General features: G+C 38.7%; 2 protein-coding genes across 2 annotated transcripts in view; one reads left to right on the forward strand and one right to left on the reverse strand.

Moving 5' to 3' along the window:
- cct6a (chaperonin containing TCP1, subunit 6A (zeta 1)) overlaps nt 1-16,338 on the forward strand; it is a 679,017-nt gene that overhangs the window by 78,813 nt on the left and 583,866 nt on the right. The window lies entirely within an intron of this gene.
- chchd2 (coiled-coil-helix-coiled-coil-helix domain containing 2) lies at nt 5,294-12,987 on the reverse strand. Its single transcript, XM_028806840.2, has 4 exons — nt 12,821-12,987; nt 11,456-11,702; nt 6,920-7,079; nt 5,294-5,638 (listed from the first exon to the last, which is right to left on the reverse strand). Exons 1-4 carry the CDS (start codon nt 12,868-12,870, stop codon nt 5,628-5,630), a joined length of 468 nt encoding a protein of 155 aa, XP_028662673.1. The 5' UTR covers nt 12,871-12,987; the 3' UTR covers nt 5,294-5,627.

Below are 16,338 nucleotides of genomic sequence, written 5' to 3' on the forward strand. Positions count from 1 at the left end.
CATCCATCCTTCCATCCATTATCCAACCCGCTATATCCTAACTACAGGGTCACGGGGGGTCTGCTGGAGCCAATCCCAGCCAACACAGGGCACAAGGCAGAAAACAAACCCTGGGCAGGGCGCGCGCGCACACACACACCAAGCACACACTAGGGACAATTTAGAATCACCAGTGCACCTATCCTGCATGTCTTTGGACTGTGGGAGGAAACCAGAGCACCCGGAGGAAAAGTACACAGACACGGGGAGAACATGCAAACTCCACGCAGGGCGCTTCCCAGGTCTCCTAACTGCGAGGAAGCAGCACTACCCACTGCGCCACCATGCCGCCCCCATGATATTCAGGAAAATGAAATTAGTAGGACTCGATCCATATAAAGCATTCACTACTAAAATAAACTAACAATTAGACGGGCAGAGGAGGTCCTCATTGTGAGATCAGATTAGTGAAAATCTTTAAGGGCAATGCTTTGGATAGTACTGAGTCCTGGGTTGGAAACCCTGAGCAGTCATGGCCTGTATGTTTTCCGTATGTTCCTCCTGCATGCCAAACGTGTGGCACCAGTCAATTGGCATGTTTATGTATAAATGTCCTCTATGCCCCATCTAGAGTTGGAAAAATAAATAGGAAAGTGGTTCTATTAATTATGTATACACTGCATTGAAGAGAATATTTTGTGCTTTGTACTTTGCACACTGGCTGGCTGATGCTGATTATTATTATTTTTTTTGTATTTGGTACACTGTATTAATACCTAAGGGGAAATGATGCATATTATAAAAATTCCCTTATAGATAAAGCAGATACAGTGTAACAACACAAATAGAAGTTATTGTTTTAAAACTAATGTTTTTGTTGTGTCCACATTTGGTAAATAATTAACAAAACAAGTCCAATACCATTTCTAACACTTACTGTGTTAGCCTCAACATTATTGACAACTAGTTCAGTGTTTTTAGAATGATGAAAGAAAGTTAATTTGAATTTTGGCTCCTGTAATACATACTGAAATGCTTCTTGGAGAAAGGCAATAGAAAGGAAAATGCAGTACTCTTTATCAGTGAGGGCAATGCATTTATAAAAATTTAACACCTGATTATGAACTGAGTATATCAATTAAAGGATGCATAAGCTAAAATTGCTCTGGAAAAGAACCAATTACAGCCACTTCTATCCAAAATATCATTTTCATTAAAAACTTTTTACAGGTTTTCAAATATAAAATGAGTGTAGACTTAATACAGTATTACAGTTATAATTTTTTGAATAATTGCAGAATTCAAGAAGCAAAAGCCTGAAACTGTAATAAAAATTACAGGATACTGCAGGTTCCCTTTTTCTCAGCCTAAAACATGAGAGAAATTAAATCCTGGTTGTAACATAACTCTTTCAAAATTAAATTGCCAACAAAACCAAAGTCATGCTAACGGGCACTAAAGCTCATCTAAAGAAAATATCCTACTTTTCAATTACTCTTGCTGATGGTATCATCAGGCCTTCTTCTTCTATAAGCAGTCTGTCATTTATGAATCTACATCACATTAACAAACTTTTTTACTTCCACCTCCTTAGCATATTAATAAAGTATCTATCTAATACCACGTTTGCACATTCCTGTCCATTTCTAATGCAGAGGAACTTGCCCACGCTTTTATTACATCCAGCACTGACTACTGCATGTGCCCCTTCTAATCTGTTATCACAATGCAGGCAAAAAATCCTTACATTGACCCACTTCACCTTTACTGGCTTCCTGTGTCTCGTAGGATTGAATATAAAATCCCATTACTGACCTATAAAGCTTAAAATGGCCATACATTGGACTACATTAGTACCCTTATCTATCACCACACTCCAGTCTACTGATTCTGGTAATTTCACTGTGCTCTATGGGTGAGGGAGCCTTCAATTAACAAGATCAGCCAATGCAATACATTCTTTTTAAAAACAATTTAAAACTTTTTTTTGTTCAAGAAAGCATCTTTTATGGACCCTCTCTTTCAGTCCAGGTGCTTGGCATGATTTGCGTTCGTATTGCAAAATGATGTTAGTGGTTCAGGGTTTTTAATGTATCACTATTATTAATGACTTGACAAAGAGCCCGTTTCGACAACATAAGATGAAACGGGCACGAGTTTGTGTCAGCAGTGTATGAAGAACAAATGATAAGTAACGAAGAAGTTGTTTTGTAATGATTGTAGTCCGCTTTACTTATTACTGCACAGGCTTGTACTGTTAATTGATGAATTTTCCAGGCCTATAGTATAATACTGAATGATGAATGTTCCAGTACAATATGGAATAGTAATAAGTATAAGCACCACAAACCTGATATAGGTGTATTGAATGAATGTGTAATTAGGCCTCGAGCTGTAGTCGAAATCGCCTTTCAGGCCTCTAGAGCTTTAATCGAAGTCACCTTTCTCTTTGAATTTTTGCGGCCGTAAATCCGCCACCTGCCGCGATGTTGGAGTTGGATGTCGGTCTCGTAAGGTTTTTCGGGCAGCTGCGCAGAAGGCGACTGCGTATTCGACTTCGGATGGACGCGAGTGAGTGAGGAGGCAGGCAAATTATGTATTAAGATACAAGCAATTTACACTCAACAATCAATATGAAAACAGAGTTTAGATCCAGTTAAGTAAATTATTAATTGATACATACATACAGCGCATCACTTTTTCCACATTTTGTTATGTTACAGCCTTATTCCAAAATGGATTAAATTCATTTTTTTCCTCAGAATTCTACACACAACACCCCATAATGAAAACTTGAAAAAAGTTTGAGGTTTTTGCAAATTTATTAAAAATAAAAAAACTGAGAAATCACATGTACATAAGTATTCACAGCCTTTGCTCAATACTTTGTCGATGCACCTTTGGCAGCAATTACAGCCTGAAGTCTTTTTGAATATGATGCCACAAGCTTGGCACACCTATCCTTGGCCAGTTTCACCCATTCCTCTTTGCAGCATCTCTCAAGCTCCATCAAGTTGGATGGGAAGCGTTGGTGCACAGCCATTTTAAGATCTCTCCAGAGATGTTCAATCGGATTCAAGTCTAGGCTCTGGCTGGGCCACTCAAGGACATTCACAGAGTTGTCCTGAAGCCACTCCTTTGATATCTTGGCTGTGTGCTTAGGGTCGTTGTCCTGCTGAAAGATAAACTGTCGCCCCAGTCTGAGGTCAAGAGCGCTCTGGAGCAGGTTTTCATCCAAGATGTCTCTGTACATTGCTGCAGTCATCTTTCCCTTTATCCTGACTAGTCTCCCAGTCCCTGCCGCTGAAAAACATCCCCACAGCATGATGCTGCTGGATGGTATTGGCCTGGTGATGAGCGGTGCCTGGTTTCCTCCAAACGTGACGCCTGGCATTCACACCAAAGAGTTCAATCTTTGTTTCATCAGACCAGAGAATTTTCTTTCTCATGGTCTGAGAGTCCTTCAGGTGCCTTTTGGCAAACTCCAGGAGGGCTGCCATGTGCCTTTTACTAAGGAGTGGCTTCCGTCTGGCCACTCTACCATACAGACCTGATTGGTGGATTGCTGCAGAGATGGTTGTCCTTCTGGAAGGTTCTCCTCTCTCCACAGAGGACCTCTGGAGCTGGAACCATTGGGTTCTTGGTCACCTCCCTGACTAAGGCCCTTCTCCCCTGATGGCTCAGTTTAGATGGCCGGCCAGCTCTAGGAAGAGTCCTGGTGGTTTCGAACTTCTTCCACTTATGGATGACGGAGGCCACTGTGCTCACTGGGACCTTCAAAGCAGCAAAAATTTTTCTGTAACCTTCCCCAGATTTGTGCCTCGAGACAATCCTGGCTCGGAGGTCTACAGACAATTCCTTTGACTTCATGCTTGGTTTGTGCTCTGACATGAACGGTCAACTGTGGGACCTTATATAGACAGGAGTGTGCCTTTCCAAATCATGTCCAATCAACTGAATTTACCACATGTGTACTCCAATTAAGCTGCAGAAACATCTCAAGGATGATCAAGGGAAACAGGATGCACCTGAGCTCAATTTTGAGCTTCACGGCGCAGTTTGTGAATACTGTACATGTGCTTTCTCAATTTTTTTATTTTTAATAAATTTGCAAAAACCTCAAGTAAACTTTTTTCACGTTGTCACTATGGGGTGTTGTGTGTAGAATTCTGAGGAAAAAAATGAATTTAATCCATTTTGGAATAAGGCTGTAACATAACAAAATGTGGAAAAAGTGATGTGCCGTGAATACTTTCTGGATGCACTGTAAATGTCCTGTCTTCAACTCAAAAGCATTATCCCATGTAAAAAGGCTTCGTACTTGTGGACACTTTCATTTTCTCAAGGCATTTACTTAACAGAATACCAGGGGGCTTCGTGTCTCTGTTGCTCGCGTATGTGGATTTCACTTTCACCAAACAACAAATCTTTTAATTCTCACGGATATGCCTCTAAATTGGAAAGAAACACTATTTTTCCCTGATGGCAACATGAATTAGACGATCTGAGTCTCCAACTTAAAGTTTAAATCCGAACAATATATTTGATCTCTTTTCGCTGTTCCATTATTTCACAGAGTAATAATTTCCATTTGTTTGTGCTAATGAGATCTTTACTATCATTTTTTTGAGACTTTCGAATTTTAGTACTTTCATAATCTCTAACCTGCTATGCATGTGTATCACGTACCAATGTTTTCTGAACCTCTTTACGACTTTCTACTTTGTCATCTACACTTTTTCTTTTATTTCCGGCCCTGGGTGTGGTTAAATCTCTTGGCACAAAGTCTTGTCTTATGGGATGTGAAAGTGTCTCTCTGAAAAAGTCACATCTCATCCCAGGACTTTTTTTTATTATAATAAAGAGATTAGCAGTAAATGCATGCATTTTGCACAGCGCGAGTATACCACTGGATGACTTGACATGTGGGTTATGCCACACAAATAACATTAGTTTTTTTTCATGGATGTTTTTATATTGTTTGTTGTTGTCCAGCGTTGCTCACCATTGGCTGCTGTTCCATCAGAATGTTATGTCCAGCTTACACTAAAACATAGATTAAAAGCCTTTTCTAAACCATGCCAATAATATACACAGGGTCATAAAATTAAATATTTTTGTCAGGTGTATTCCTTTAAAATGCAGCCACTGTATTCTACACAACTCAGGGGTCTTTAACTTTACCTTTATTTAATATATATATTTTTAAATTATTCATATATTCCATGCTATTAGGTCTTGAGGACACCTCATCTAAACAATTTCTTCCAGCTACAGTATCAAAGAAAAAAAAAGAAAGAGACAATAAACAATGTTTACCAAAGACCTTTATTGTGAGTCCAATTCTAGGTTGTCCTAAAATAAAATTAGGATTCAGGCTAGAACTGCACGATTTTATTTTAATCCATTTGCATTGTTTCAAGCTACATCCAGGTCAACACATTAAAATAGAATTACATTATTGTCAGTTCTACTAAAACATGAAGAGAGAGAATTTGAATACTTGGCTAAAGTAAATTTTTACTTAACAGTCTAACTTCATCCACAGGAAATGGAAGGAAAAAAAAACATTTCTTTATATTACTATCTTCAGAATAATTCATCAGAACTTCAAAACATACAGCCAGCATTAAGAGCTTCAAATTATTTTATGACATTCCTGCAAAAAAAAAACAAAACAAAAAAAAAAAGGAAAGTGAAAATGTTGTTTGCACACAAACAGAGTCCATCAAACATGAATTAAATGAATGAAAATACTCCATTTCCAAAACCCAGGTTACTCAGGGAGTTACAATTTATTGTGTGTTGTAAGCCATTATTTGTTCAACCTACACACTAAAGCTACTCCTAATGGGAAATCATCTACTTGTGTATCTGAATTATAAAAAGCACCACACGTGCATTACACTCCTGATAGGATTTTATGCAGAGGTTTAAAATTGTAATTTGTTTTTATACCTCTCCTCATAGTTCATATGAAGCTACAGAAACAGTTACAGGAAGCCAAACAATTTTCATGTATGAGGCAACAACAATACATGTTTCTTTTCACATCAGAAAAGATGGTTACTTATAAACTAAATCCTATGATGTGTCACACGTTGGTCAAAGATGCAAGTAGGGATTTCAATGTACTTGTACAAGACAATAATACTACTGCATATATTGTTTACAACTTACACGTCTTTTGGAGTTTGCAAATCTGACTCAAAGTGAGCCGATCAATTTTAGACAAAAGAAATACATGCTGAGTTACTATGTGTACTAGACTACTGGTGAGAAAAGGGTTTATATATGTATGATTTTTAGATGTCTGTGTTACTATTTGAAAAGAAAAACAGAATTTGTGCCATTAGATGGACTTTCTTTAAATGTGAACATTGCATTTGCTTGTGTTAGAACAGAACCTGCCCCACTTGCTTTTGGACTCGGCAACACAACCACAAACATAAAACAAACTGGAGAGGTTTTCTCTCTACCAATCATACTAAAGTTACAAGATATGTAAACAAGATTATTTCTGGCTTAACACAAACAATTGGTCCTCTTTAATACACAACTAGTAGATAGCGGAGTGGTGGCTAGGGATCTGTGCCGGCAATTGGGAGGTTGCCGTTTCGAATCCCATAAATGCTAGAAGTAACTACTCCATTGGACCCTTTGAGCAATCATCCTGGGTATGATGTTAATCTGCGTCCAAGTCCTCCAATTTACAGGGAAAACTTCAGGGTTGGTGGAAGGATTGGCACTTAGGCCACCTTAAAAAGAACCTTACACAGTTTCAGTGTGGTGCTGAGGTGTCACCTATTTGCACTCGGTTCCAATCCAGTTGGTTTGTGGCAACACGCTATCAATGCAAGCTCTCTCTGTTGGCTAGATGTATTCAGACATATCAAATAAGAATACCAAGTGTCCTACTATGGGTCTGGAGAAGACTTACCGTTGGCAAACTTGCATTGTTTGAGCACCTCACTGAAGCCTTCACAGAGCCGCAGGTCATTCTGGTTTTGCGCACACTCGATAAACTGACGCAGCTCATATTCACATGGACTACGCTGGCTCTGCTGCTGATACATGGGTGGCGCTGCAGCAACAGGCTCCTGAAAGGCACACACCATTATTAAAATGGGTTAAATAAACATCATAGCATCATTTAATTGAAAAACATGCCCCGTTTAACCCATTATTTGAGTAAAATATACTCAATTTCAAGATAGTTGCTTTCAAATGAGTTGATCCTGATGCCCCATGGATCTTGGATTCAAATTCAATGCCCAAATGCTCCAGTCTCACATGACCCTGTAATATAGTTTCTGGATGTATGTATCCTTTTCAAGTTTGTGTTAAAAAAAAAAAAATCCAAATCTTAAGGTAGAAAGAACGCAAACACATGAATGCATGAAATCAACACATAATAAGGCTTTGAGGATCTTTCCTTAAAACAACAAATTCAAAAGTGGAAGGGAATTGACCAGTTGAAAATTAACACTCATTTAATACTTTTCTAATAACTAACTACATTAAACATTAGGTACATAATAAAAGGACAAAACATTTAAGAACCTATCTGAAAACTCAAGCTAGACATACAATGACTGTACACTGAAATGTACTCAATATCAGTGTTTTCATACTAGCAGCAACAGGAACATGACCATTTACTTATTTACTACTCCATCTTATTCTGATTTTTTTTTTTTGTTCAAAAGAAGCAGGATCATCCATGTAAAATATGATGTACTTGATGCTGCCGTGACAGGTAATAGGCTCCATGTGACCTTAAACTGGATTAGGCAGGTTATATATATTTTGCTGAAAATAGTCTTCCTTTTTCTAATATTAATGACTAAAGATATTATGGGCTTCACCTGTTCTTTAGTTTTATGCCAATGTGGCAGTAGAACAAACCTGATAATACCATTTTTTGTTTCTTTTTCTTTTTTTAAATTACAATGCATGGATTACAAGTAAGACATACAATGCTGTCACTTATTGAATGGCAAGCAAAAAAAGACTATGAAAAATTTCTTTATTGTTCAAAAGCTTGCGTTTGCATTAAAATGATTACAGAAATCTAACCTTTCACTAAGGTATAATTATTCAAAGAAAAAAATCAAAAAAATTAAGCATTATTCTCAACACACGTGCCACAATTATGGTCACTCATGCATTTAGTACTTTGCTTTCTTCTTGGCAAAGGGAGAGTGCGCAAAGTATTTTAATATAATGCTAAATGAGATAGGAGAACACATATAAAAAGATTTCCAAACCATTGCTGTGTACAATATATTTCCAAATCCTCAGACCTCACCTGTATGTTCTACTCTTAAGCTGACCACACAAGTTTTCAATGGCTTTTGATCAGGAGACTGGGATGGTCACTGTAGAATCTTGATTCAGTCATCAGTAAACCAGTTTTGTGTGAATTTGTAAATATGCTTTGGATCATGGTCTTGCTAAAAGATCCAACCACAACCATGCCCAATTTGATGGAGTTAATGATGCCATACATCAAAGGACATTTGAAAGAAAAGTACCCCCACAACATCAAGTATCCTCCACCATGTGTCACAGTAGGAATTAAAGACATGACTTATTTGTATACCAAAACCCACCTATGACATTTGTCGCAAACAAGCTCTATTTTTGTTTCATCCGACTATAAAACCCAGTACCTATTAAAATTCAAGTAATAATTAGTTTTATATTTTGTTGTCAGCAGAGAATTTCTTCTAGAAAGCATGTCAAATGTTGGTAATAGAGGTTAGTACGTCTGTGTGTAGCTTTGTACACGTTGTAGCCCCAAGAAGCAATTAAATGTTGTGACTGTCCAAAGGTGTTTCTAGGAGAAAAGTATGGTTTTTGAGCCAGTCTCCTCATTGCACAAGGCAAACTCTTCTAGGTAGGTGTATCACACCTCCTGATATCTGAAGCTTTTTAATTACTGAACTAAAACTGGAAATTAAATTGGACTACAGCTAGTTGCCAGAGTCTAATTTCATGTATTTATTCACTTGTCCTACCCGTGTTGATTGAGGATAATATAAGTACAGTAATCCCTCGCTATATTGCGCTTCGCCTTTCGCGGCTTCACTCCATCGCGGATTTTATATGTAAGCATATTTAAATATATATCGCGGATTTTTTGCTGGTTCGCGGATTTCTGCGGACAATGGATCTTTTAATTCCTTGTACATGCTTCATCAGTTGGTTTGCCCAGTTGATTTCATACAAGGGACGCTATTGGCAGATGGCTGAGAAGCTACCCAACTTACTTTTCTCCCCCTCTTGCGCTGAGTTTCTCTGATCCTGACGTAAGGGGATTGAGCAGGGGGGCTGTTCGCAAACCTAGACAATACGGACGCTCGTCTAAAAATGCTGAAAGATTATCTTCACGTTGCTACCTTCTGTGCAAGCTGCTTCCTGAAGCGACATGCTGAACGGTGCTTCGCATACTTAAAAGCTCAAAGGGCACGTATTGATTTTTCACTGTTTATTTTTATCTGTCTCTCACTCTCTCTCTCTCTCTCTCCCTGCTCCTGACAGAGGGGGTGTGAGCTGCCGCCTTCAACAGCTTTGTGCCGCGGTGCTTCGCATACTTAAAAGCCAAACAGCCCTATTGATATGTTTGCTTTTGTCTCTCTCTCTCTCTGACATGCTCTGCTCCTGACTCGCACTCCTTTGAAGAGGAAGATATGTTTGCATTCTTTTAATTGTGAGACGGAACTGTCATCTCTGTCTTGACATGGAGCACAGTTTAAACTTTTGAAAAAGAGACAAATGTTTGTTTGCAGTGTTTGAATAACGTTCCTGTCTCTCTACAACCTCCTGCGTTTCTGCGCAAATCTGTGACCCAAGCATGACAATATAAAAATAACCATATAAACATACGGTTTCTACTTCGCGGGTGGCTCTGGAACGCAACCCCCGAGATGGAGGAGGGATTACTGTATATGGTAACAAAAGTATATTTTACCATATACTTATATTATAAGTATAATAATACAACAGACTGAGAAGATCGTTCCTCCCCCACCCTATTGCACTCTTTAATTCCACCCCGAGTAAACGTTAAAATTATACAAAGTTATTGTCTGTCTGTTATACCTGCATTGTTATCACTCTTTAATTTAATATTGTTCTTTATCAGTATGCTGCTGCTGGAGTATGTGAATTTCCCCTTGGGATTAATAAAGTATCTATCTATCTATCTATTCAGGAGAAACAAAAAGTCATACATCACCAATTAAGAGTCCTTAAAGACTCAGGTGTGCATCAAGAACTAAGTTACAAAAAGTAAAATCTAATTTGGCATATATGCTAATTGGATTTTGTCCTTGAGTTTTGTTTTTGTAAAGTTGCAAATAACTGAGGACAAAAAATTGTGAGGACTTTTTTTCTTCTTCGTATTGATTTCACTCATAATCAGAATGTAAAAATCAAGCCAATTAAAAAGAAAACCAAACATTCTTCCAACCTTTCTAGATCATCAAGGGAGCCAAAAAATAAATTAAAATTTTCCTTGATGCAGTGGTTAAAACCCATACATCCAGATGTTTGTGTGGAGTCTGCATGTTCTCTTCATGTCTACATGGATTTTAATACAGTCACTCATGTTTTTCTACTGCATTGCCAAAGATGTGCTGGTCAAGTCAATTAGTGACTCTAAATTTTCTTTCTGTAAGTGATTTTGTGTGTGTGTGTGTATGTGTGCATGCGCGTGACAACTCTGAATGAAATGGCATCCTATCTAGGGCTACTGCTTCCTGTCTTGTGCCCAGTGCTGCCATGATAGACCCTTCCCCTAGTTGGATTAATAATGTTAAATTACGTTTCCTTCTTGAGTTTTATTGGTTTGGTTTCATGAGTTTAGAACAATCACTTTAGACCTTATACTTAAGTACTGCATAATTTGTTATAATTGAGCACACAATGTAACCACGAAGACTTATCCCATACACATTCCACCAGTGTGCTTTTTTCTGTTGCATATAAAGAATGAATCTATAAGCACCTCCACATGTTTACAATTAAATGTAAAATTATGGTAGAGAGCCAAGAAAGTCCCACCTTTTCATTTCCTGACAATCCACTTCTGTTTCCTTTCTACAATGTTTTAAACTCATTACACTATCATTGTTAAATTGTTTTTGCTAGTCATTAAAAACCACAAATTGACTTGAATGCTACATGCTGGATTTTGAAAGTAAAGATCAAGTCTTCTGCATTGTATTTAACACTGTTTCATGTCATAAAAATCAAGTCCTGTTTTATGGCTTTTACACATTGCTTCTCTGCTCTGAACCCAACATATAGGAACCATACAAAGACTAGTATCACAAATACTTCTATGTATATTATACTACAGATGGTAGAAATAATCATGGTGTAATATGGATGTAGAAATCGAACAAAAAAAAAATGAAACAGCTCACTAACAGTAAAATACGCCTGGTAAACAGAACAGTTTGCATACCTGGTAAGTGATGTCTGCCCTTGCTGGTTCAGCATTTCCTCCTCCGCCAAAGCCACCTGTCATCGCATGACCAATAGTGTGTCCTACGGCAGAGCCCACGGCAACTCCAGCAGCAGTAGTTGCCATCTGAGCAAACATGCCAGGCTGGCGAGGAGCTGTGGAAGGGGGAGCGACTGCTGATGGAGGTGGGTGTGCAGGAACCGATGAAGCAGAGGCAGCAGGAGCCATTGGTCTGGAAGGCGCACGGCTGCAGATAAGAGTTTGAAAAAGAGCTTTTAGAATACTCTAAATATCTACAATAATCAGTGATTGTATCATCTATTCCAAAAATGTGAGGCATAGAACAGGCAGGTGTACAGCATCAAGTACCACATTATTTCCACAATGACATCCCATTACCCATTTCCTTGCCTCGTGTATTATGCTCCTGGTGACATAAGTGGTCTCCTTTACCCTTTCAGTTAGGTTTCCACCGTTCTTACGAAGTTAAAAAGTCGGTGTACAGGCTTGGAGGTCTCTGTTTAATTCCACTTCTTGGTACCTACAACCCCCCAGTAGCTCTCTACAAAGCCTCCTTTCTGTCTTTGCCTTCTCATTTCCTTCATGTTCTCCGTTATCTATACACAAAATGATTACTCATATACTGGGAAATGATCGTTGCCTTACTTGTAACAACTACTCTCTGCTTATGATTAAGTAGCCTTCTCTGGATTACTTAAACATACCTCGCAACTATACTTAATACTTAAAACAGATTTTCCCCCTCATCCCATTGTACTATGATTTACATATACTGCCTCTTCGGTATTCTAGACCTGGCTCTAACTTATCAGAATCTCATTAGCAAGGAATTTTATTCTTAAAACGACAGTTTCTCTTGATATGCATGATACTTAAATGTATAACAGGAGTTTCAATTTTGGAGGTCAAAAAACATTTTTTTAAGTCTGGTTTCTATGCAATGTCTCCTTGAATGGACGTCACCGCCGTATTACATGGCGGTCTTTACATAAGTGGCATTCCTTGGAAAAACTAACAGCCTGCATCCCTTCTAACTGCGCGGCTCACAAAACATGGGCCAAACATCGTTCAATCATGTCTCTCATTTACAGTTCACCTTGGGATTTCGAGCCCTTCCCCCATGCAACCCAGACCTTTGTAAATGGCCTCACCGGTTTTCTTCCTTCAAGGATTCTTTGTAACCTCAGAGTTAAAGATTCACCCGATCAAATATAAGTTGGCATTCCTCCCCATCCCGGGAACTTTGGAGTTCACATTAAAAACCTTAAGTCCTGCGTTCACGCAGGACCCACGGTGCCTCAGTTTCGTTAACTGGGTAAGTGGCCTCGCTCTACTTCATCGTACCTCATTGGGGAAGGAGATCTTGACATTCTGCTCCGGTTTCCTCTCGGCATCTTTGGTTTTGATCCTCTGTTTACCAGGTAAATGACAGTAGAACAGCAACACTCTCAATGTGCCCTGAGTACAGGAACTTTCTAGCACAGGCCGGAAGTTACGTCAGAAATACTCTGCTCGTCCGAAAGACCACGCGCGCTCTCGCGTTTAACTTCCAGTGTTACGTCTGATTCTGTCCCCTCTAAGAAAATGTTAGTCGAGTTCACAAACTAGTGACGTTTCATTACCGGCTCCCGTTTGGAAATGAACGCCTTTCATTTATGTGTATTTATAAGTATATGCGAGCATATTCGTTTCAAAGTTCAATTGTAGGGCCAAAACTACTTTCAATTAAAAAAGCGCTCTTTACAAACCTACGCGCGCTCTCGTGCATGCGCGTTTCTTTTTTTGCGCAAAACGCAAGCAAATTGCCTTGAGGAGAGAGGAACTGAGTGCGAGGTCTTTTTAAGGCCCAGAGTTCATAATCGCACATTTACACTTAACGTTTATTAAAATATGATTTCAATTAAAAATGTTATGTAAAAGACGTATAAGACAAATAACTTAAATGCATAAAACGCGTGAGAGCATGTGGGCAATCATTAAGAAGGGCGTTAGGGAAGATAAATGGCAGTTAGAGAGGAGTATTGCAGGTAAGACAAAAGATGATGCAAAGTGATTTTTCCAGTATTTTAGTGTAAAAACAGTCAAGGAGGGGATGAGGCACATCAGGTACAGTAAAATTAAAAATCAGGAATAGTAAATTAGAATACACAGTGAAATAACAAATGTCATAAACTTGCATTTTTCTGATGTATTCACATGTGAGGAAGTAACCCGCCCAGAATTAACAAGGCCTACCAAGCAGGTGCTGAGTGATTTGGAAATAGTAGAGGTTGAAGTCAAGCAAATCATTAGGACCAGATAACATTTATCCTTGAGAGCTTAAGGGGATTAATGAGTGCTTACATGTATACAGTAAACTCTTGACGCATTGTGCACTAGGGAAATATCTAATTTAATAAACAGGGTGATTGGGAAGATCCAAGTAACTGTAGGCCAGTAAGCTTAATGTGCATCACAGGTAAATTAATGGACAGAATTATTAAGGAAAGAGTGAGCAACACATGGCAAGAACATGAGTTTTACTGAACAGTCAGCATGGGTTCAGACGGGGAGGCTATATGCTGGAATTGTATGAGGAAGCGACAAAAGCATACAATCAGATAGGCGAACATGATAGTATTAATCTTCATTTTCAGAAAGCTTTTGATAAGGTCCCACATGAGAGGTTGAATAACAAAGTCAAAGAAGTGGGAGTTCAGGGCGTTGTGTGTGTGCAGATGAGTGCAAAAGTGTCTAAAACACAAGAGTGCGAGGAACCTTGTCAGAACTGGGTCATGCTCTGAGTAGTATCCCTCCATTTAGTTAAGGTATTATGTTTCCTGCAACAGTAAAGCCAGAGAATTAAAAGTAAATCACAAAAACAATCCTTTGTGTCGAGCTGCTTCTTTTAAGTAGCAATGGGGTGGTTATTGAACTGTAGATTTAGGTGGCCCTGCCCCCAGGGCTTGACATAAAGACACATGAAAATCATTTTAAGGACAAGGCACCAGAAAACAAAAAGTAGTCATACTAGAAATACACAATTATCAATAAACAAAGTAATGTTAACCAAATCATATAATAAAAAAGGAAACATACATTAATAATTGTCATGCTACAGCCAGATTGTGTTCCCTGGCTTCTGTTTATTTTCCTTTTCTGTGTTTTCTATGTTTATTTTTAAGTATTATGTTTCATATGTCTATTGTAATTAGGCATTTTTGTTAAATTTTCCATGTTTATTTACGATTTTGTTTTTCTGTATTTTGTATGGTTCTCCTATTTTGCTTGTACTTTGTGGGTGGAACTCCAGGAGGAAGGGCCACCCTGATGTCACTAATCGTAAAAAAGGCAGTCATTACGCAGCTAAATGATCACTTGAATACATATTCTGTTTTTGACAAGTTTCAGTCAGGTTTTAAAACAATCACAGTACACAAACTACACTTGTTAAAGTAGTAAATGACTTGTGGGTAAATGCAAACAGAGGCCATTTATCTGTTCTCATCCTTTTAGATCTTAGTGCCGCATTTGATACCATTGATCACAACTTTCTTATAAATTGCCTTAGTCAGTGGGTGAACCTCTTTGTCAGTGCCTTAAATTGGTTTGAGTCTTACAGGTAGAAAATTCTTTGTTAGTTGTGGTAATTACAGTGGTGTGAAAAACTATTTGCCCCCTTCCTGATTTCTTATTCTTTTGCATGTTTGTCACACAAAATGTTTCTGATCATCAAACACATTTAACCATTAGTCAAATATAACACAAGTAAACACAAAATGCAGTTTTTAAATGATGGTGTTTATTATTTAGGGAGAAAAAAAATCCAAACCTACATGGCCCTGTGTGAAAAAGTAATTGCCCCCTCGTTAAAAAATAACCTAACTGTGGTGTATCACACCTGAGTTCAATTTCCGTAGCCACCCCCAGGCCTGATTACTGCCACACCTGTTTCAATCAAGAAATCACTTAAATAGGAGCTGCCTGACACAGAGAAGTAGACCAAAAGCACCTCAAAAGCTAGACATCATGCCAAGATCCAAAGAAATTCAGGAACAAATGAGAACAGAAGTAATTGAGATCTATCAGTCTGGTAAAGGTTATAAAGCCATTTCTAAAGCTTTGGGACTCCAGCGAACCACAGTGAGAGCCATTATCCACAAATGGCAAAAACATGGAACAGTGGTGAACCTTCCCAGGAGTGGCCGGCCGACCAAAATTACCCCAAGATCGCAGAGACGACTCATCCGAGAGGTCACAAAAGACCCCAGGACAGCGTCTAAAGAACTGCAGGCCTCACTTGCCTCAATTAAGGTCAGTGTTCACGACTCCACCATAAGAAAGAGACTGGGCAAAAACGGCCTGCATGGCAGATTTCCAAGACGCAAACCACTGTTAAGCAAAAAGAACATTAGGGCTCGTCTCAATTTTGCTAAGAAACATCTCAATGATTGCCAAGACTTTTGGGAAAATACCTTGTGGACTGATGAGTCAAAAGTTGAACTTTTTGGAAGGCAAATGTCCCGTTACATCTGGCGTAAAAGGAACACAGCATTTCAGAAAAAGAACATCATACCAACAGTAAAATATGGTGGTGGTAGTGTGATGGTCTGGGGTTGTTTTGCTGCTTCAGGACCTGGAAGGCTTGCTGTGATAGATGGAACCATGAATTCTACTGTCTACCAAAAAATCCTGAAGAAGAATGTCCGGCCATCTGTTCATCAACTCAAGCTGAAGCGATCTTGGGTGCTGCAACAGGACAATGACCCAAAACACACCAGCAAATCCACCTCTGAATGGCTGAAGAAAAACAAAATGAAGACTTTGGAGTGGCCTAGTCAAAGTCCTGACCTGAATCCAATTGAGATGCTATGGCATGACCT

Source organism: Erpetoichthys calabaricus, chromosome 8, assembly GCF_900747795.2.
Source record: "Erpetoichthys calabaricus chromosome 8, fErpCal1.3, whole genome shotgun sequence".
Lineage (NCBI taxonomy): Eukaryota > Metazoa > Chordata > Cladistia > Polypteriformes > Polypteridae > Erpetoichthys > Erpetoichthys calabaricus.